The sequence below is a fragment of the Dermacentor silvarum genome, chromosome 11, assembly GCF_013339745.2.
Source record: "Dermacentor silvarum isolate Dsil-2018 chromosome 11, BIME_Dsil_1.4, whole genome shotgun sequence".
In the NCBI taxonomy this organism is placed as follows: domain Eukaryota; kingdom Metazoa; phylum Arthropoda; class Arachnida; order Ixodida; family Ixodidae; genus Dermacentor; species Dermacentor silvarum.
The window spans coordinates 42127266-42149773 of NC_051164.1; the positions used below are offsets into that span (position 1 = coordinate 42127266).

A 22508-nucleotide genomic window follows, 5' to 3' on the forward strand; every position below is an offset into this window, starting at 1 on the left:
GCTGACGCCTGGTGGCACGTCTCCTCCATCACGACTACCAACGTCGATGACCATGAGCAACCGTCGTGCATATGGAAGCTGCACTACGCTGCACACGCTAGCACAACGCGAAAGACGAAGCACGTAACTGACACACTAATACAACGCGCAAGACAAAGCACGTAACTGAATCGTCACCGAGTCAAATCAGCGCGTACAGCGCGTCGTAATTGCAGCCTCCGCGATCAACTTCAGAAACATTTTCAGAGCTAATTGCGGAGGCCACGCTCCGCTGTGCTGAGTACGGTGAACGCCGCCACCTAGGTGGCGTTGGTAGTGCTTCTTGATGCCAGCGTCCCTTCGAATGCTGGCATCGAGGCGTCGTAGTGCTGAGACCACCGAAGCGTTCACTGTCGGTGCGCGTTAGTGTCATAATGCAGTACTTCTCTTTTCTGCTCGTAGGCGGCGGCACCGCCCCGAGCAACAGCGCGGGTACACGGAGGAGTGTTAGATATATAAGGCGCGTCTGTGTAGCTCTGTGCAAATGCGTTTGTGGCGCAATGGGTTAAACGCTCGGCGATCTATCGTCGCGGACCGAGAGGTCGTGGGTTCGATTTCCAAATTTTGCATGTTTGTGGAACTTTTTCTTCTGGTTTCTTTCTTTGTATTATGTTCGTGTACATTGTAAGAACGTCATTCCGTATTTCCGTATGACGTATTTCCGTGACGGAAATACGTCAGTGAAGTCTTGGTGGACCCCGGCATAAAACACTTTCGTGTTAAAAAAAATGTACTTTCGCCCGAAAGGCGAAGCATCAATTGCGATAGCAAATTAGTAGAGAGCTACACTGAGTAAGGATAGTAGTTTTATCAGCTGCAAAACATGGACATGCAGCAGCACCAGCAACGCGCACAACTGTTGTCGACGCCGTCGGCTTTTTGCCCGCGTTCGCACCGAACGCGCACGGCGTTGGTGACTGTTGCCGGTGCCTCTGGGGGCGGCTCGGAGCTTTCGACGAGATCAGAACGGGAAGCTTGTCGAGCAGCGTCGGAAGAGTTTACCACCTTCTCGCCTCGCAGCGTTTTTGTATAATTACGTTTTGGTGCCGCTGATAAACGTCGCCTCCCGTCCCTCCCTCCCTTCCCCCTACAGCCTTTCGCGCGACGGAAGAAGTCATGTTTGCTCTATGTATACGGTGATTGTAAAGTACGAAAGAGACCCTCAATTCAGCAGACCTTCAGACCTTCACTCCGCCGTGCGTTCGCTTCCCGTGAAAGCGCGCGTCCCTCAGGCGCTTTCACTCGCAGATACAGCATGCGGCGCGCGGAGACGATTTCATCCCTGCTGACGTCATACGGAACCTCACGGCGACGGCGACGCCGAAGGGAGAAATTTGCTTTGAGTGTCCATATGATTGCTATCGCAATAAAACAACTCAAACAACTGTTACAGGTTAGCTGATGCAGGGTCATTGTGTTCAGGTACGTTGATGAGTGTTTATCGAGTTTAGGTGACTGCAGTTACAGATAACCTACCGCTGTATATGACTTGATAACGTGAGCCAGGAAAAGCTGCGATCGGAGAATGCAGCTGAGGCGCGCAGTAACAACACGCGAAGTTTCTGTAGTAAGAATCAAGTGACGCCCACGTAAGTTGCAAGTAAAGCTGAAGGTGACGAAAGTGACGGTTTCCATACTTATCAACGCCCTCAAGTGTGCCTAAAAGAGAAATAAGAATGTTTATTGACTAGTAGTGGCTCACTAGGTTGTCTGTATACAAACCATGAAGTGCTGTGAATATCATCATCATCATCATCATCATCATCATCATCATCATCATCATCATCATCATCAGCCTATGTCCTCTGCAGGACGAAGGCCTCTCCCTGCGATCTCCAATTACCCCTGTCTTGCGCTAGCGTATTCCAACTTGCGCCTGCGAATTTCCTAACCTCATCATCCCACCTGACTTTCTGCCGTCCTCGACTGCGCTTCCCTTCTCTTGGTATCCATTCTGTAACCCTAATGGTCCACCGGTTATCCATCCTACGCATTACATGGCCTGCCCAGCTCCATTTCTTCCGCTTAATATCAACTAGAATATCGTCTACCCCCGTTTGTTCTCTGATCCACACCGCTCTCTTCCTGTCTCTTAACGTTACTCCTAGGATTTTTTGTTCCATCGCTCTTTGTGCGGTCCTGAACTTGTTCTCGAGCTTCTTTGTTAACCTCCAAGTTTCTGCCCCATATGTTAGCACCGGTAGAATGCAATGATTGTACACCTTTCTTTTCAACGACAGTGGTAAGCTCCCAGTCAGGATTTGGCAATGCCTGCCATATGCACTCCAACCCAATTTTATTCTTCTGTAAATTTCTTTCTCATGATCAGGGTCATGATCAGGGTCAGAACATATCGGGAAATAAATCAGTAGATCATATGTGTACGATGAAAGGTGCTGACAGACACGCTAGTCGCCTCTGCACAAGTGACTCGGAGCCGTGTTGTCTGAGCGAATCTCGACACCTTTCTTGGACTAAACCGCATATATATATATATATATATATATATATATATAATATGAGAGAGAGAAAGAGAAAGCATGGCGCGAAGTGCCTTCTGCATCTCTCCCCCGAGATATGCTCGCAAGAAAAAACAAACATTTCCCAAATCAAGTCTTCTCGGAGTCTTGAGTCGACGCCCAAACCTGGCACTCTCACTGCACGATCATTGGACATACGTAGTGTCGCTGTTCCCGTGGCGTCTGTTACAGTGTTCCGTTCTTCCTGGTCTTGGCGGTTTTCACTCTGAGCTGGCTCGTAGAGTTGGCTCATCGTTGGGTCTGAATAGGGCAGTAGATGCACCATATTACGCACAAGTACCGCGTTGGGTCTTTCCACGACGTACCAGCGGGGCTTGGAGGCTGAGCTGAGAATACACGCCGTATCCGTGATATCTCCAATGCATACCGTATCTCCCAGCTGCAGCGGAGGAAGGACGGTCGCGGAATAAGGGCGAGTGAAGTCTTTCTTCTGCAGCCTTGTCACCTCTTGGTCTTGGCAATTGACATCGTCTGCGCCGGACACTTCGGTTCTAGACGGTCCACTGTCTTCGGAAGCCTGGTTCGCAGGCTGCGGCCCAACAGCCCTGACATGCGCCGCCCCCAAGCCGATCTTGGAAGGGGGTAAGCAAGCATACCAGACCCAGTGTTTCATTGACGACCACGGACGGGTCGATGGCTCAAGCGCGCCAGAAGGTAAAGACATTCCAGGTCCTGGCGTCTCCCGCTGGCGTTCTGAGAAACCCTCTGCCATATCGTTCCCACGTCCAAGTATAACAATTTGAAGTCACTCAAGGACGCACCTTCTGGTAGCATCGAATACCGAATCTTTCAGGATTTCAGTGGCCACGTTGACACGGTGGAATTCTCTGTGACGTGGGTACCACAATGACCCCGACCTCCGCTCTAGGGAAGAGATGTCAAACCTAAAATCAAGTAGATGTGCATGTTTTATGTGAAATCAGTACGTTTTTGTTACGATCTCCACGTATACGGACGCTCGGGGTGCATTTGTGCAGTCGTCGTTGGAGTCTGCGTTGTCTTGCTGTCCTGCTATCGACGATGCATGCACCGCCCGCGCATCGAGGATTAGGCCTCCAGAGAAGTGCAGTGCGTTTGGCTGCAAAAATGAAGTCAAGTGGACGAAATGTCATGCTCTACCAGAGCCATAGTAGCATTCTGGTTTCCATTGTTTAGGTGAGCGTTGCGCACTTCTGAAGAGCTCTGTGCATACCAAACCGTGGTGCATACGCTGGCCCCAGCAGTACCAATCCTGGAGCCCACGGCTTCGGTCGGTGCCGTCTCGTGCACCACCGAGGTGCGACATCGGCTAGCGTAGTGACTCCCCTTGTAATACGAGGACATTGCTCATGCGGCACAGAAACAGTTGTGTCGCGCGCTGCGTCGCGCCATGTCGCCAGCACGTATTATTAGAAAACTCTGCGAGGAACTCGAGCGCGACGCCAAGCCTTGCTATGCTTTCAATGCTTGCCTAAGGGAGAGGCTGCCGGATTTTGGATGCCGAACCCTCCGTTCCCGTGCGATGGCTTGCGTTTTCAACTTGTCATCCGGGTGCTGTGTAGAATAATTTCTCTTTCTGACAAAATTATGTGCAGGTGATTTCGGTCTTCTCTGCATTCAGTCGCGTGGAGTGGTGGCAGAAACCTTTTGTTACGCATGCATTCTTTTCGCAAAACTCTGAAAGCACCTACCACACTTCTTATCCAACCGCGAAATAAATGTGGCCATCAAACCGCTCAACTTGAGAGCACAGCCAACACAGGCTCGACGATGAACTCCTCTTTTATCTGCTCGCAACCGCCAATATATGTGGCTCCACGTGAAGTGCGTACCGTTGGTGCTTTAGATTCTCAGGCGCGTTGACCGCACATCTAGGAATCTCTATAGGGCCAATTTTACATGTGCACCCACAAAAACAGCCCAGCATCGGTCCGGGGGAAATATCGACGTATGAAAAATCGGTGGGTGTGCGGCGGGACCGGGAGTCCAACCCAGTAATTCCCGCATATTAGATGGGTGCTCCGTCTCTATGCCAATAGCTGTAATCCACCATCCGGAAGCGGCAGATCGAATGGCGTCGCAGAAAAGTGGCGCTTCTCTGGATTGCTCTTGTTCTCGCTGGTACAGCGAGGTGCGAAGCAAGTTGGCAAAAAGAAAGCATCTTTAGTCTAGAGTGCAACTGTGTTCGGTGGTCTTAATGCACTGAAGATCGCGATAGTGACCATGTGTTCGGGGAGCCAACAAGAAAAAAATGCTGGCTCTTTCGTAATCGACAGTAGATGTAAGTATGAAATGGCTACCATATGGCTTCTTGTTCTACCTGTGGTGCCACCGCCTTTAGCGCTTTTCTTCGAACAGTGCAGCACGCTCAGCGTCTGTGATTACTTTTTCTTGCCGTGGACCGCTCACGACACACGGACCACTGGCGTTTCAAAGCGCACAGGCAAGCCAGTCTCGACGCCAAAAGATGTATGATGCTCTCTACCTGCCTTTTGAACGTCGCTATTGGAAATGACGAATAAAACGGCAGCGTACTGGAAGTTACAGCTTGAGTGATTTTGTGAACAAACATTAGAAAGAAACCGGAAGCAATATTTTAACAGCGAAGCTGTTTAAGCCCGCCGTAATATGTGGTTCGTATCAAGAAACTGCCGCGCGGTATCCATGGCAACCAGGTGATGCCAAAGCTGCTAGAACACATGGCGCAACTTCGTGACGTCATGCCGCGCTATCGCCGCCGCGACAGCTGGCATGACGTCATGCTCCCCCCGCACCGCCGGCCGCTACAACGTCACTGCGTCGCCGAGCAACCACCTCGCGAGCGGCGTGTGCTTCGCCTACTCTCCGTGCCGTGCACATGTTACCTTGACATGGGACGTTAAGGAGAGGGAAGGAGTGCACGCGCACGTCGCGCACTGTGCTCGGGACGAGAAAGAAAGAGAAAATGAGAGTGAGAGAGAGAGAAACAAATTGTAGCAGAACCAACGAGGCAACACGCAGAGCTGCTGCCGACGCATTCCGCACTTCCCCGTCTCACCGCATTAGCGCCGAACGCGCCGCGGGGTGTCCGTGACTGCAGCAGGCAAAGCGAGCATCTGCGCGTCGGCGGCGAGCCGACTCGGAATACCGTGCCTAGCAGCACTTAGCATTTCCGATCAAAACCTGGCCAAGCCTAGTAAAACCTGGAAGAAGCTAGGTCGATCACCAGCTCCGGTGTTTACTCAGCCTTGCACCACATGTGCAAGCTGCCTACGTCTTTTAGTAACTTTTTAGAAAGTAGCCAGCGTATGTAATGCGGTCCTGTACAAAGGGTTGCGGGCCAGCGACCGCATTTTCTTAACTTTTGACTGGTGTCCCGGATGATCTCGTTTTGTTCTCGCAACGATGCCCGCATGCTCTGAGTGCGCCGATGCTCTCGTTTGAGTGCCCGGATAACCGCTCTGGCTTTTCGTTCAAGGTCACTTGAAGGTCGCCGACAACGGGAGCTAAAAGCAAGCAGTTCATTCTTATTATGGCATCTTCGGCTGGCCGTGTTAGAGCGCTCTGGTAGCGCTACAAAGGTCGTGTAAAACGGTTACTAAGCGTTACCGTTTGCCGAAACGGGTCCCTCTGATGATAACGAAGCACGACCATCACTTCCATACCCGATTATTGTCGTAATACAGCTTTAAAGTCGTTTTTCGCCACTTTTGTAGCACGGCCCGAGCGCTCTGAAACGACCACTCGAAGATGCCATTAAAAACGTGATCGCAAACACGCACAGTGGCCAAGCAACGAGTGCTGATAAAGAGCCGCGCAACAACGTCGTGACCGCGCGGCCACGCTACCCAACAGTCATACGGTAGCCTGGAATGCAGCGCCCCCCCCCCCCTCCCCCCCACATACCGGCAATATGCGAGCTCGCTATCAAAAGAGGAGTTTCGGAACTTAAAGGTGGGATCGACATTTATCACATGCCGCGACATCAGTTGAGATGCGGCGAGGAGACAGACCAACAGACAGTATTCTGTCACGAATTGTTCACGTGCACCAATTTCTCCACTGGAAGCGGTAACACTGCACTTAAAAAAAGGGATATTAATATAGACATCTTCGTGTCAACGATTCCTGGCTGGGAGAGGGGGTTAATTTGTTTTCATGATTGGTGTGAAGATAGCTAAAGTCATTCGGGCTCTTGGTATTAGTATTTAGCGTCTAGATAGTGGCGCACCCTATCGTCAATTTCTTTTCAGATGAGCTCTACGATTTCATTCGGGTTCCCGAAGTGACAAATGTTTTATTCGTTCCCTTGCATCATTGGCACTGACTGCGCATGCGCGGTGATTCGGCATGGTTCTATCGCGAAAAGACGCCAGTACTCCTTAGGCGTAGCATCAGGCATGACTGAAGAAAGAAACAGCGGACACACGCCTCCTGCTTTTACTAGCTTCGGCGACGAGGCAATCCCGAGTACACGCCGTGAAGACGCCACGGGTTCTTTGTCCACTTTGGACAATTACACTAGGTGAGTCTTCCCGCTTGTAAAATTTCCCTTGATTATTGCCACCTATAGAAGCGACCCGCAGTAGAGGCAGTGACAGCTACAGATTTGTTTCGACTTTAAAGCGGGCCTTTAAAGCTTATCGCGCGTCGATGCTCGTGTGATGCGAAAATATTGTCATGGAAAGAGCCGCTGCGGCTGCAATAAATCTTTTGTTTGGGCCAGTTGGTTCATAGCTGAAAACCTTGACGAGCAGCGCAAAAAACACGGACAAAGAAGACACAAGTACAAAGTCCGCGTTTTTCGCGCTGTTTGTCAAGGTTTTCAGCTGCCGCTGTTTATCGTTAAGGTTAGGAGGAGTGCCACTACAGAAAGCAAATGTTTTCACCGAAGAATATATTTTTCGTTCGTGTTTTATCCACACTCGGCATACCTGCTGCGGTAGCTCAAAAGATGTGGCGTCACGCTGCTGAGCTCGACGTCACAGGCAGTCTTCCAGGCGCAGCGGCCGTATCACCGATGATGGTGAAATGGAAAAAAAAACGCTCGAGTGCTTGGGTTCACAAACGCTTTACAAAAGCCCGGATGGCCAGATATAATGTTGAGCCCCCGCAACGGCGTTCGTCATTGGGAGGTCGTGGTTTTGTCGCCGGAAACCCAAGAAATTATTTAATTTTAATCGCACCGTACACTTTCGTTGGCGGTCGAGTGGCCATTTTCATGGAGGCTCTTGAAATGGAGTGCAAATAGCGTAATTTCGCAAAAAAAACAAAGGGCTGACCAAGTGGGTACGGTACTTTCCGCACGAGAGCTTCGCTGTTTAGTGCTTTTCAGGAAACCTAATACCGGCGACTGAAAGAAAAATATGAGATGGGTTTTAAATGAGCACTGCGCTTACTTCTATCACATGTGTGGGTCAATCTTGAAATACTACCTTGATGACGCGACAGCTGCGCCTTCTTGGCACAACTGCTAACATCCGCGTTCGTAGAGCGTGCCAAACCTAATCATGAAGTGGCTACAGAACAGTTGCCGACCGCAACTCTTATGAAGCGCACTCGCAGGCCTGCAGAGCTGTTTATAACTGGGCTGGGCGACTGTTAAGGACGACTGGCGCACTCACCATACGATAGTTAGCCTAACGTAGCCGCACCTAACTTTACCTAAAGCTCTCGTGCACCGTACCCGTGCGCCGCTAATGGCGTGAATGACGCGTCGTCGATCTCTCTTGTTTTTTTCTGCGTAAACGAAGCTTCAGAAGGACCGCCTTATAGGCTAGTTGGTCTAGCATAGTTAATTTCCGATATAGCGCAAATAAGTACACATTCACATGAAGACACCAGACGCGGACGATCGCTTGTCCCCGTCTTTCGTGTCTTCTTCGGGTGTATGAGTACTTCTATGCGCTATATCTGAAAGTAAAACAAAGCTTGTAACCATATATTGGTTTTAAATCACACACGAACTGTTATCCACTCAATTTATGCCGCGTTCTAAAGCTGCTACACTTCAATCATATCTTCCTGGGAATCTCTCTTCTATTGTAGAATTTCTAATGGCTCCTGGGGTGGCCAACGGAACACTCCGTACTACCCGACGGACGTCACATACACCATGCATGGTAGGTGCTATACGGTGGAAGTAAACCTCGCTTTCGATGTGATTGAAGAGGCTAATGTCTGCTATCAAATACGATACGTTCGAATAGCGTCGCCGCTGCCTGACAGCTGCATGGTTCTGCACCTGTGAGCCAGCGTTCTGCATGGTTACTTATTCACAAGGTTGCACTGCAGTCGCAAGCTGTTTGGCGCACGAGTGAGATGATATGACAGGTTATTCGCTGCGGCGATAAAATTGCCAGCACATGTAGGATTCAGCACTAGTTGCGGTGGCACTGCGTGAATTATCCGTGAGCCCTCGCTCCATCCCTAGTCCACATTTAACAGTTCAACAGCAGTAAGGGCTCTCCAAATTCTGTGCGATTACTTTGAATGCTTTTCCCTTGGGCTGTTTCTTGGAATGGGTAACTACATGATAAGGTCAACTTTGCTGCTTTTCTTGCCTTAATTAGATACTTCAACGGAGAAAGGACTGCAAGAAAGTTTTGCTGTTGAATTCAATGGCGAAGTTGACATAGGGCGGGATATGGGTCGGCGATGTTGGGCATGTGATTTGCCCTCGTGTGTTTCGGTGCCCTTATGTTCTTGAGTTGTGGATCCCCAATGAGAAAGAAAATATAGCACAAGTTTCATATTGGACTGTTGAAACCGATAAATCGTCGTGTCATGTTTTCAAATTTCAATTACGTATTTAAAGTATATTTAGAGGCACTTGAAACTGCGCGCCTGTATCTGCACAATTTAGCCTCAATGAAAAAATGTTAATTTCCTTTAAACGAAATAATTTGCGATATTACGACAATACATTATAGCTGTCGAAGGCCCTTGCAAGGAGTTTAAATAAAAATGATGAAACAACAATCCCCGTGAGTCGCTCTGCATGCAAGTGTCTCCCATCGTCGCGGTGCTCGTTGACCAAAATTCGTTTTTTTTTTCGCGTTGATACCTAAATTGGATGGAACACTATCGCTGAAAGCACCGCCCAGGTTATTCTCGACGCAGTCATGGTGAAGAGCAGCTCGTTGTAATGTTGTGGTCTCCAATCCATTGTCGCGCTTGTGCACCGCGTGCGACGGTAGATCGCCGAGATACGAGAGGAGATACGAAACTGGTCAACCCACTGAGCGATAGAAAACAAACGAAACGGAAATCTTTGAGTAGACAGTACCCGGCGCTATTCACACGCCAGGCTTCCATATCGCAGCGACAAAAAGCGAATATTTGTCAACGAATACCTCGACAAAGGATTGCTTTTCAATGTGCAAGCATTTACATGCTTACCTAACGAGAAAACTGTCCGTCCGTCCGTCATGTCAGACGATCGCTTTCATGGTAGAGCCCCCAGCAGCGAGCGAATTCACATTCGTGCTGCGGATCGCTTCAACGCGAATGAAGCTTTAACCACACGCCGCAGCCTGACTCTTTTGCAGATCGCTTTCAAGATATAGGGCCGCGCGTCTCTCTCGAACGCGAAGTAAGCGGCGAGAAAACAGCGCACGAAGTTATATATCATCAGTCGGCACTCTGTCCACATCGCAGATCGCTTTGAAGATAAGGTCCGCGCGGCCGTGCAATACGCAGCCGCCGTTAGAGTAATTACTTCGACATCTCCCAGGGGAGTTTCCGCGTGAATATTTTGTTAAAAACCGCTTGCATTGTCTTTGCCTCCTGTGGCATCCTACCAGTGGCGTAGCCAGAAATTTTGTTTGGGGGGGGGGCTCAGGTTGCAGCGCGGCCTCCTCCTTCTAGAATTTGTCCAGGGATCAAATACATGAATCAATAACTACATTGGCAATGCCATTGTATATTCGATGCTGCAAACGAATTATTGAATGCTACGCACTTTCAAAATATGTCATGAAAGAATATATTCGTATGTCCCAAAAATTGTGGCAGAAGTAACAGATAGCAATGCGGCCGCGTTTTTTTTTGTCTAATAAGTAAAGAAATATCACACGGACTTTAGAACTATATCAGTTCGAAACCAGCAAAGCAGCTTATACAGCTGATATGAAGAACGTAAAGACCATGAAATGAATAAGTTGAGGACAAATATTTTGATGAATCTTTGTCATTCAAGAACCTTGTTTACATTTTTGCACATATGCAACGGCCAGGAAAAAACCTCAATGACTCTGTCCCTCGTTGCAATAGATTGCGCAGGAGCAGTTGTTACCGGTCGTGTATTGTAATTACACCGAGATTATACTCGCAACAGTGAGTACAAATAAAAAGTAGGAGAGAGAGAGAGAGAGAGCGAGAGAAGTCATTAGGGAAAGGCAGGGAGGTTAACCATGCTGAACCCGGTAGGCTACCCTGCACTGGGGAAGGGAGAGAAGGGATTGAAAGAGAAGGAAGAGAGAAGTTCGCAGTTCACACGTTGCACATTTACAGTTAAGCGTTCATCGCTGAGTTTCGTCACAGGTGGTCATACAGGCTTGTGCACTTCAAAAAACGCAGCAACGCCTTTGTAGCCCTGCACATAGCAGACGCACGAGGCCACGCGCCCAAGACCTTTTCCTCCGTAAAAGGCCTGTCGTCTAAGTGCCCCAAAGCGTTCCGTAGGGCAATCCTCTCATCTTCGTATCTGTGGCATTCAGATAAAAGTAGGAGTTCTGCAAAATATACATTAGAAATGCGAAGATAGAATGGAATATACAAATGCGAAGATACAACTCGTTAAAGGGCAAAAAGAGTCGCTGGAAACAAAGTTCACTGCTTGTATACACAACACCTCGCAACAAGATATTTAAATATACGCCTAAGTCTCCAATAAATCTACGTATTTAAGCAAACGTCACTGTATATTATGCGTCAAACAAGACAAATAAACACGTTGTGGAGTCAGAGATAGTAAACTTTGCGCACAGAAAGACAGATGATATAGGCAAGAACAAAACTATGATAGCAGAAATCGTGATATGTACTCGGGCCATGCAGCCATCGCGACAGCACCATACAGGTAGAATAATAGAGGAATAATGCAGAAATCAGTACGAAAATGTGTAATTTAACTGCCTGCACAGAGACAACAATTTCTCTGCACCCAAAATTTAAGGAGGGTTTTGCTTCGTTTGAAAAAAGAAATAAAAGCAGGTAGCTAAAAAGAAAAGAAAAGGACAAACGAAAGCCACAGATGATGCAGCAAGTAGAACTACCCAATATCCCAATGTGTTTTTGGCAAACGCCGCGTGGGCCAGGCTTACAGTGAGCAAGGTCAGTCAAAATTGGTTATTGATGTCCTCGTAATTTTCGTATTCGCATGATAATTTTGATCATGATGCTAACTGCTAGAATAAACGGCTAAAATTTCTGCGGTTTCAAAAGCTAACGAACAGTCATACATTTTCATAATTACGAGCTTATGGACCTGAAGGAACAGAGCTTTTTACTTGCATTGATTTTTGCTGCTTCGCAAAAATCAATGCAAAAAGGACAAACTTCTCTCGGCGGGGAAGTTGAGCGAAGCGGTCAATGACTTCGGACACGGTGATGCCTACGTCTCTGTGGGTGTATAGAAGCACCAGTCTAACCATGCGTTCCACAGACATTGTAGAGCGCAAGCAGTTTTTTAGTAAACTCTCGTTAAAAAATATTATCTCTGCGCTGGCAGTGGTCACTGGAAGGGTGACTAGAATCTGGAACAGTTTGTACACATTTACATAGAACCTGCAGTCGCAAACAGAGAGGGCATCTATTCCGGTGCTAAAACCTAAAACACTCCCTCGAGGTCGTTGGCATCCTTGTTTAAGCACCTTGCACAAACAGTAGGCTGTTCGATTCCAGTGATGTCCGTCGTTTCGTCAGGAAGTATGGAGAAGCAGCCTGCTTTTGCAACTAGGCTTTCTTTGATAATTTCGCCACAAATTTCTATAATTTGGTTTTGTGCACCTTGGCTTAAATACGAAGCAACTTTCCAAATGGTTCTTCAGATATGTATCTCCACAATCAGCTCGCATGCGTAGAAGCGCTCTGAAAATACCTGTATTTTCAGCGGGGGCTATGCTTAAATCTATAGGACCACTGTCCCTATGGCCACGGAGAGCCAACTTTGTCGCCCGCAAAAAAGAACTGTCTCAATTATGGGCCGCTAACTTTCCTTTGTTTTCTCTTATTTTACTTTGCCTGCCCTGATCCAGCTGATCGATCACATTGGGCACGCTCCTGAAGATGTTTGGAGAAAATTATCAGCTGCTAGATCACAGTAACGGTAATATTAACTATGTTCGTGTGTGTGGAAGATTGTGAGCGCGTGCTTTCATTTCTGGAACGGCTTGGACACGAGGGCTCCAGTGCACGCATGTTGGTCCAAGTTTATAACAGCATTAACCCCATAAAGTTCCAGAATTGAAAATCTTTTAAAGCACATTTTTGGAAATGTCAGTGCACCTTTCGCGTCAAAGGTTTATGAGAACTTTATATCCATAAAGTTTCGTAATTGAAATCCATGCGCTCCGTAGATTCCGCGGCCGCTGCGAGATGCCGCAACGTGCTCGCCCGCTATCGAAAAGCCCTTGAAAGTTTGTGCTCAGATGAGGCTCCTTGCGTTACGTGACTCCAGGTACAAGGGCGTTGCTACGAAATGCAGCCCGAGTTCGCAATGTTCGTGCCGAAATGTCTTTTCGAGCGTGAAAAAGACATTGTAGACAAAATCCAGAATGATTCCCGGCGTCGGTGGTAGTTTTGGTCGGCGGTGCATGCCGGCACGAAAAAATTTCGGGAAGGCTGAAGCCCCATCAGCCCCCCCTGGCTACGCACCTGCATCCTACTAGAATAATATCATTGCAACGATGGCATTAAAAAAATTAAATAAAAAGGCTTTTAACCAATATCAGTCACAAATCGGCTGCTACTCCTCCATCTGTTGTCCACCGTGCTGAATGAACGAGTAGTGAAGAAAGCGTATCGTATTTTTGTATGTGAATCACTAAGATAGATCGTATGGTATATTCCTGTCTTAGTTGCCCGTACTATTCCTCACCGCATGAACACTGCCAAAGTAACCGTTTTATGTTTTAGTTTAGCTGCACCGAAGATTTAAACATCGGCATTTGAACACAGCACAATTCAGCCCTTTGAACTAATTACTCGATGAGGCGAACATTACGTCGACGAGAAATCAAATTGGGAATGGACTACTCAAGAAAATGTTACTAATTATGTTTTTTACTATTTAATTCACAGCACCTATTTCAACCTATGAAATGCAGCTACTGAGTTGCAAGACATATGAACTTGCAACGAATTCTGAGGATGGCACCGGTTTCGAGGTATGCACCGTCAGTCTTATGGTAAACATACACTGTTGTTCGACTTCCTTTTTAACAAAACTCTGCATTACGCATTGAACCACAAAATTAATTGGAATGCCAATGTATTTCGTCGGACACTTCGACAATTACCTCGAAACTGTGTAGTCCTGAAAAATTGTTCCAAGGACATGACCTTGGGAAGTCACCGACTAGAATTCGTAAATTGCATTAGGTGCCATAAAGTAATCATCTTGAACTTTATTAGTATAATTGTGTTAACAATTCAATTAAGCATTTTCATTTCTTCGAAGTAATGTCCGGCTCATCTAATATGTAGCTCAAGGGCAATAATTGTGCTATCTGCCACTGAATTTTTTTTGAATTGGTGCAGATCAAAGAAAAGCGCCTGGTACGCAAGAGTAAGGAGGTAAATAATTTGGGTGATTAGAGGCCGATTTAAATATTTCCGAATTCTCAAAGCGACTAGAGATGACTATATTCACTAAACTAATATAAATTTCTTGAGGAACACTTCGTTATAACGCCACCACACTACGGTTTGAGACCTGACCTTTCAACACTAGCCGCCTCACCTTTTCAGCAAGAATTATTTCTTAAAATGTATTTGATACTATAAACCACGTAACGTTATTGTAAAAAATCCCAAGTGAGTAATTGTCGAACAGTAGCGAATCAACACGCGTGCTTTCAGGGCATGCAGACATGGCCGAAAATAGGAGCACCGGTCACTGGCCTCCTGTGTCCAGCAACGGCGGCGATGATGCAGTGCCCAGTACAAGCCGCGCTGGCAGGCATGAAACATCAGCCGGTTTGGAATATGACGGAAGGTGAGCCGGGACTTTTGAAGCAGTTCTTCGGAGCGTGTTAAAACGATCAGACAGTAGACCATTTGCAGAGACGAAGATTCTTGCACGATGGCCCCACGCATCGCAGGCTTTCAAAGCAACGCGGGCATTGCTACGATTCATGAACTCGACTGGCCTCAGTGACCGATTTCGAAATGTTAGACGACCGCACGCGTTCACACTGAGAGTACCTCCTTCCCCCTGTCTCCTTTCTTTCTTTTCATCCCCTTAAACCCCATCCTCCTTGTAGGGTAGCAAACCGGACAGGCGTCTGGTTGACCTCCCTGCCTTTCCTTCCTATTCGTTCTCCGTGTTTTCATTGGAGCAACTCAGAGACGACACGGAAAGCTGTGTGGGGCTCATTTATGCTTGTAGTGATGTAGTGCGGGGGATTGAAGTAATGATTCCTGAAATGGCAGGATATCAGAGTCGGGGGCTCCCATCTGTGGTCATGGGAAGGTGGAAATATATTGATACGAAAGCATGAAATGGCTCATATGTGAAAACGCCGGCATCTGTATCAGCGAAACGGCACCTAAATTCCCATTGGCTGCGGTGCCACACATTGAGTGCGCTTCGACGGAGGATGCGACGCCACGTCACGAGCTGCGCCTCATCGCAACAGAGCAGGCGAAAAACACCTGCTGCCGCGCTATAGCGCGCCAGGTGTTGCGTGAGGGGAGAGGGCGTCCGCGCGACGCGAATTCACTCTCGCTCTCGAAAGCCTCTGTTATCCGAGCGCTCCTTGTCCGCGCAAGCTCTCGCCTGCGCTCTAGCTTGCCTCGGTGGATGGATGAATGGATGCTATGAGCGTCCCCTTTGAAACTGGGTGGTGGATTCCGCCACCGAGCTCTTGTTCTAATTTTCCCTAATGCACTACCTATGCTCTTGAATAAAATACACGCACGCACACGCACACGCAAACGCACACGCACACGCAAACACACACGCACACGCAAACACACACGCACACGCAAACACACACGCACACGCAAACACACACGCACACGCAAACACACACGCACGCACGCACGCACACCAAACCTTCAATCGCATCTCACTAATTTCTATTGCGGACTTGCTTACTTTCCCCCTGCTATCCTAAAACGCAAGGGCTCCAAAGAGTCCAGAGGAGCCTAAACCGAAAGTTGGGTAGATATCTTCACATTGTAATTAAACATGTTCCATTGTGTCCCTAGCTTTACCGCAGCAGGCATATGCTTCTTCTTCCTTGGTGTATCTCGCCTTATAACTACGCGGTCTAAGGCATTCTGATCTTGCTTCGAAAAGTAAGGAGCTTCCCCTTCAGTAATCGAAAAATTTTCTCTTCCCTGATTTAGTTTTTTTTTCTCTTAAGCCGTTACTCATAGCAAGTTTCTTATCCATTGCCGCCATTCGTGAGATCGTCTCAGCCTAGAATTCCCAAAGCACAGAAGAAAAGTGCTACAAATGGAAACATGCGGTACACCGTTCAAGCAGACGGGGCACTTTAACGTATACACCAGCGCACCTTTACAGGCATGAAACCCTACAACAGCGAAACATCTGGCAAATAATTCGCGCGTTAGGTATATCCTAATGTCCACAAACGCACGCATGCAGGCATAAAACCCTACATTTACGAAACATGTGGTAAATAGCTCGCGCCAACAACGAGTCATGAAGTACATCAACGCACACACACAAGCATGAAACTACAATTGCAAACATGTGGGACATCATTCACGCGGTTGCATCACCTTAACAGACATCAACTAAAGCACACAGGCGAGTAAACGCCATGTCTGCCCGAAATATATGAAATCATTTCAGAACACGCATTATCTCAAAGAGCATTACAACCTGCATACGGTCGCGAAACCTTTCGTCTCGGAAATATCGTTAGGCGCTATACCCGCGCACTGAAGCACGCTTCCTGCCAAGCATGGAAGAATTCGCCAGAAAGACAGTGAAGACGACGATCAGAGTAGCGCTCGTGTTGTTGTTCGGCTATCTTTGCCGCACCCGTACTCTGTATATATCTTGTAAAAATAATTTCCTATCCATTTACTACTCGCATCTCCGTGGCACTTTTGTGGAAGGGCGGGGTACCCACACGGTACAACGGAGCTCCGCAGCGGCCGACGCTTGGCTTTCTCCAGGATGGCGGAAGAGGGGTCAGCGCCCACCGAGGCGACCGGCTGTCGACTGCATGCCGCGGGATATTATTTGGCTCTCCAGTGCATGACATTCGTTAGAGTTTTAGCGTGTGCGGTATTCTGGTAAATGCAACGGAACTGGACGTTTCATGTGATGAGAGAAGGCGCAAACCTGATCGGCGTAAAGTCCCTATATAAGAAAAGTACCGCCATCCTTTGATAAACGCCGCTTCCCTCTCTCCTGTATCTCCGATTGGACGATGATAGCGCGCGCTTTTCACTTCTTTATATTTTCTTTTTTTCCGCCTCAGAGCCATGTTGAAAGTCCTCTGCGCAGCCGCAGTCGCCGGCGGCACGGCGGCGCGCGCCCGGCCTGAAAGCTTCAACGTGGACTTTCTAGGTGCGCCACCGTCGACTTGGCTTTCGCAAGCAAAAAGTAAATAAAAAAGCAGGCGCTTTAGGAGAGGAGGCGGCGGAGGAAAGAGTAGATGGCGGTACTTTTCTTATATAGGGACTATAGATGGGCCTGCACGGTGCAGCCACCTTGTGGCATAGAGCTCAGTCACAAAAACACGGAGCCAACATTGCAGAAACCAAGTGTATTGACACGTGTACATGTTTATCTTTCACCGGTGACCGCTTTTCACCGACTAACAAATGTTAAACGTCATCGCTAGGCACAGGACGTGCCTGCATGCTTCCGAAGTTTCTCGAACGTTATCGATGCTTCTATCCGTTGTCTGTTGTCACCGACGCTTCCGTAATATGATACTATGACCGACGCGAATGGTCTAGAACTTTATGGAAGATACGCGGGCACCAAGGAATAATCTGAAACGTTCGATGACTCATGTATAAAAGCCGACGCGTTTCGCCGCTGATCAGATTTTCGACGACCGCCGACTGTGTTCGCCGCTATCGTTGTGCTTCGAGTGTAAGTTGCTTTTGTGGGCACAGGTTCGCCCAATAAAGAATCACTTTCGTCATTCACAGTTTTACGACTATTTGCTTCATCGTCACTACTACGTGAGAGTATTATACTTCTCTGCGGGCGTAAATTTTCGGCAGAGGCGCAATCGTTTTGCTGCGAAAAATTTGCACAGGCAGTAAAGTGAAATGAATATGGTTACTGCAATATAAGCTGCCTTCGTTTAAGCTCTTTGCTACCGGGTGGCCGTACCGTGCAGGTCGTTCAAGTTCGCGCCTTCGCTCATCCGATAAAACGCCCAGTCCTGTTCCGTTTACACAAATGCGTGAGAAGCTCAATTTCTCTATTGTCTACAAGACATGACCGTTTTCTTACCGTATTTAAAACGTCTTGCATGCAGCGCCCGTTCATCATCATGCGCACTCCTAAGAGGAATTATAGATTCTGAATCATACGTAGACAAGTATAAATATATATAGCGAATGCAAGTTGCTTTGTGTTAACGTGGCTTCAGCGATCATGCCGTGTTCTACAGTTGTACACTTCAATCCTACATCTTCCTGCGAATCTGTCTTGCATTGTAGAATTCCTAATGGCACCTGGGGTGGCCAACGAAGCACGCAGTACTACCCGGCCGAAGTCGCATCCACAACGTACGGTAGGTGTGGGAAAGTTTTTGGTCGCTAATGTATACGGCGCAAATACATCTCGCTTTGGACGCGATTGAAGACGCTATAATGTCTGCTATCGGATGCGGTATATTCAAACAGCGTCGCCACTGGCTTACAGGTGCATGGTTCTGTGAGCCTCCGTTCCGCCTGGTTTCTTATTCACAAGGTCGAACTGTAGTCACATGCTGTTTCGCGCACGATTTAGATTATCTGACAGATAATTTTATGCGGCGATGAAGTTGCTCGCACGTGTAAGATTCAAAACTAGTTCCGGTGGCAGTACGCGAAATATCCGGGAGAACTCGTCCATCCCTTGTGCACATTTAAGAGTTTTACGACAGCAATATGTGCATTCATATATTGCGTGGCAGAAGAGCCAGAACGGGAAATGCACCAGAAGGCGTTTCTTGCTATGTGAAAATGGTTAGCCACAACAGCGAAACAATTAGGCCATGTTTTCAGTACAAGGGTTCGTGTCCCCGTCGTTATGAACGAAATCAGCCGTAAGGGCTCTCAAAATTACGTGCCATAGTTGCAATGCTTTTCTCTTGGGCTGTTTATTGAAATGGGTACCTTCATGATCAAGTCAACTTTGCTACTCTTCTTGTCCTAGTTTCAGACTTCATGGGGATAAGACTGCAGGAAAGTCCTAATTAATAAATTAAATGGCGCCGAACAATCTCGGACGAAGATGTCATAGGACAGGGTATGCGTCTGTGATGTTGAGGGTGTGATCTCGTCGCTTATGTTTCGGCGGCATTGTATTCTCAAGTTGTGGATCCCCAACAAGACAGGAAATACAGCGCAAGTGTCAGTTGGGACGGTTCAAACCAATAAATTGTCGTCTTACATTTTTAAAGCAGTTTGATTTACAACTTTGTATTTTGTATTTAAGGTATATTATGAGGCGCTGGAAACTGTACGCCTCCATCTGCTCTATTTCAGTTAACTGGAAAAGGGTATTTGCTTTTATAAATAAAAATAATTCGCAAGATCACTAAGAATACATTTTAGCAACCGAAAACCCGTGCAAGGATTCAAAAAAAAAGATGAAACAACAATCTGCGTGGGTCTCGGCATGAAAGAATCTGCCATTGTCGAGGTATTCGTGGACAAAAATTCGCTTTCGTGGCTTCGATAACGAAACTGCACGCACGATAATCCATGAAAGTCCCGCCGCGTTGTCGAGCAGCATGCGGCATCCAATCGGTTGTCGCTTGCGATGCAAACGCGCCATGCTAGGTCGCCGAGACATGACCTTCGCGAAGTTAGAGGCCGCGCACCGGCGGTCAACCCATTGACCCATAGAAAGGGAGCCAGACGGAATGCTTCGCGTGATCCGTTAATCTGCGCTCTTCGTACGTAAGGCTTCGGTATCGGAGCGACAAAAAGCGCATATTCTCGACAAGGAATACCTCGACAACGCATGGCTTTTTAAAAGCCGCTTGAATTGTTTTTGTCTCCTGTGGCTCCGTACTTCAATACTATCATTGCAACGAGGGCATTAAAAACAAAAACAAAAAATGTTTTCAACCAACATTATTTAATTAGCAAACCGGCTACGACGACTGCTCGTCCAGCTGTTTTCCGCTGTGCTGAACGAAGGAATCCGAAATAAAGCACTGTCGCATAGGGTAAATCGTGTTTTTATATCTGTTCCCACTAAAATAGATCCTGTGGTTTATTTTTGTCTTAACTGCCGGTGCTATTCCTCTGCCTATGAACACTGCCAAATTAACCGTTCCACAGGGTGTTTTATTTTAGCTACACCGAATTTTTAAATATCGCCAATAATAAAGGCACAATCGATGAGGCGAACAATACGTCCGCGAGAAATCAAATTCGCAATTGACAAATAAAGAAATGTTACGAATTAAGTTTAATTTTTTACAGCACCTATTGCAGCCTACGAAATGTAGCTACTGAGGTTGCAAGGCATAGTAACTTGGTACGAATTCTGATGACGTCACCGGTTTCGAGGTATGCGCCGTCAAACGTGTGGTAAAAGTGCACTGTTGTTCCACTTACTTTTTTAAGAAAACAATGTTTTATGCACTGAAGCACAAATGTAATTGGAACGCCAATGTATTTCATCAGGCATATTGACATTTCATATCTCGAAACTGGTATAGTCCTGAGAATTCATTCCTACTGCATACGCCTTGCGAACTACTCGGCTAGAATTTGTAAGTTGCAGTATGGGCCATAACGAAATTTTTAGAAGCTCATCAGTGCAATTGTGTTAGCTATTCAATGAGAATTTTGATTTCTCTTTGAAGTATTGTCCGGCCCATCTAGTATTACAGCTCAGGGGCTACAATTGGGCTGCCACTGGCAATTTCTTAAATTTGTTGCAGCTAAAATAAAAGCAGCTGGTACACGAGAGAGGGGAGATAAATAATTTGGCTGATTAGAGGTCAATTTGAATATTGCTGAAATTCTCAAAGGAACTGGACATAACTATATTGACTAAACTAAAATCAATTTTTTGATTAACACTTGGTCATAACGCCATCACGGTACTGCTTTAGACGTGGCCTTTCAAAACAAACGAGCTACCGTATCCAAAAGAATATTTTTGAAGGGCATTTGATACAATAAACAGTGTAATATTATTGCAAAAAATGACAAGAGGGTAAGTGTCGCTCAATAGTGAATAAAAACGAATGATTTCAGGGTATACAAACACGGCCGAAAACGGAAGCGCCGGTTACTGGCCTCCTGTGTCCAGCAGCGGTGGCGATGAGGCAGTGCCCAGTACAAGCGGTGCTGGCATGGAGGAAGCGTCAGCCTGTTGGAAAACGACGGGAGGTGAGCCCAACTTTTGGAGAAATCTTTCCATGGAAGCAACTCAGAGACGACATGGAATGCAGCCGGGGGCTCAGTTATGCGTGCACTAATGAACTAGTGCGCGGGATCGAAGCTATGATTGCTGAAATGGCAGAACGGCAGTGCCATTAACGGGAACGGCCATTAATTGCCATTAGGAGCATTACATTAACAGGCAGCTTACGCTGCACAGCTCCCATCTATTTACCTGGAACGTAGGAATATAGTGATGCGAAAACGTCAAACGGCTCATTGACAGAAAAAGCCGGCGTCCGGCGTCTGTACCAGCGAAACGGCGCCTATATTGCCATTGGTTGCGACGCCACGTCACGATCTGCGCCTCGACCGAGAAGAGTGGGCGAAAAAGTCCAAGCTCCTTTCTTAAAGAAAGATGGTTGAACGCGAAGCTTCTCCCACGCAAACTGAATCAAAGTCCAAAGCCAAAGACCCCGCAACGACCCCAAGAAATGCTGAGCGACCCGGTGCGATACATTTGTGATTTGACTGCTTGTTTAGGATAGTATTTTTGAACGTTGAAGTCGAATGAAGACACATTTCGTTAAGTTGCATAGCCTTTATTTTAGATCGTGTAGCCGTTCATTACACGCACACTTTCACGTACGACTCTACACTTTGCACAGCATTGCCTGGTGATTGCTGTGGTAGACGGTCAGAGGCTTTGCAGTTGCCGATACGCGGGATCGGCCTGACGGGCACGATCGCGCTCGCGCTTACAAATAAAATAAAATTAAATTATGGGGTTTTACGTGCCCAAACCACCATCTGGTTATGAGGCACGCCGTAGTGGGGGACTCCGGAAATTTAAATCACGTGAGGTTCTTTAGCGTGCATCGAAATGCGGCCGCTGTGGCCGGGATTCGATCCCGCGACCTCGTGCTCAGCAGCCCAACACCGTAGCCACTGAGCAACCACGGCGGGTGCTTGTTAGCAAGCAACCCAATGTCGTTCGCATAGGTGCGGAGTTTTCTGCGGACTTCGGACGTTGCTCCTCCAGCTTTAACAGCGTAGCTGTTGAAAAATTCAGAGCCCTTCCCCTGTCAAGAAAATGGTGGTAAGCGAAGCTTGTGGCAAGACGACGCTGTCGCAGGCGTTCCGCTTCGTTTGCCCTAAACTCGGGGTACGCGGATCTTCGCTTACGTTTCGCCT

The 22508-nt window shown here is 47.5% G+C and overlaps 1 protein-coding gene across 1 annotated transcript in view; it reads left to right on the top strand.

Moving 5' to 3' along the window:
- The window catches only part of LOC119432532 (sericin 1-like), an 860508-nt gene extending 839096 nt beyond the window's left edge, over window positions 1-21412 (top strand). Inside the window, exon 11 of the mRNA XM_049658282.1 lies at window positions 21189-21412. Coding sequence (XP_049514239.1) covers window positions 21189-21412 — 224 coding nt within the window. The remainder of the gene's footprint in view (window positions 1-21188) is intronic.
- The last annotated feature ends 1096 nt before the right edge of the window (window positions 21413-22508 follow it).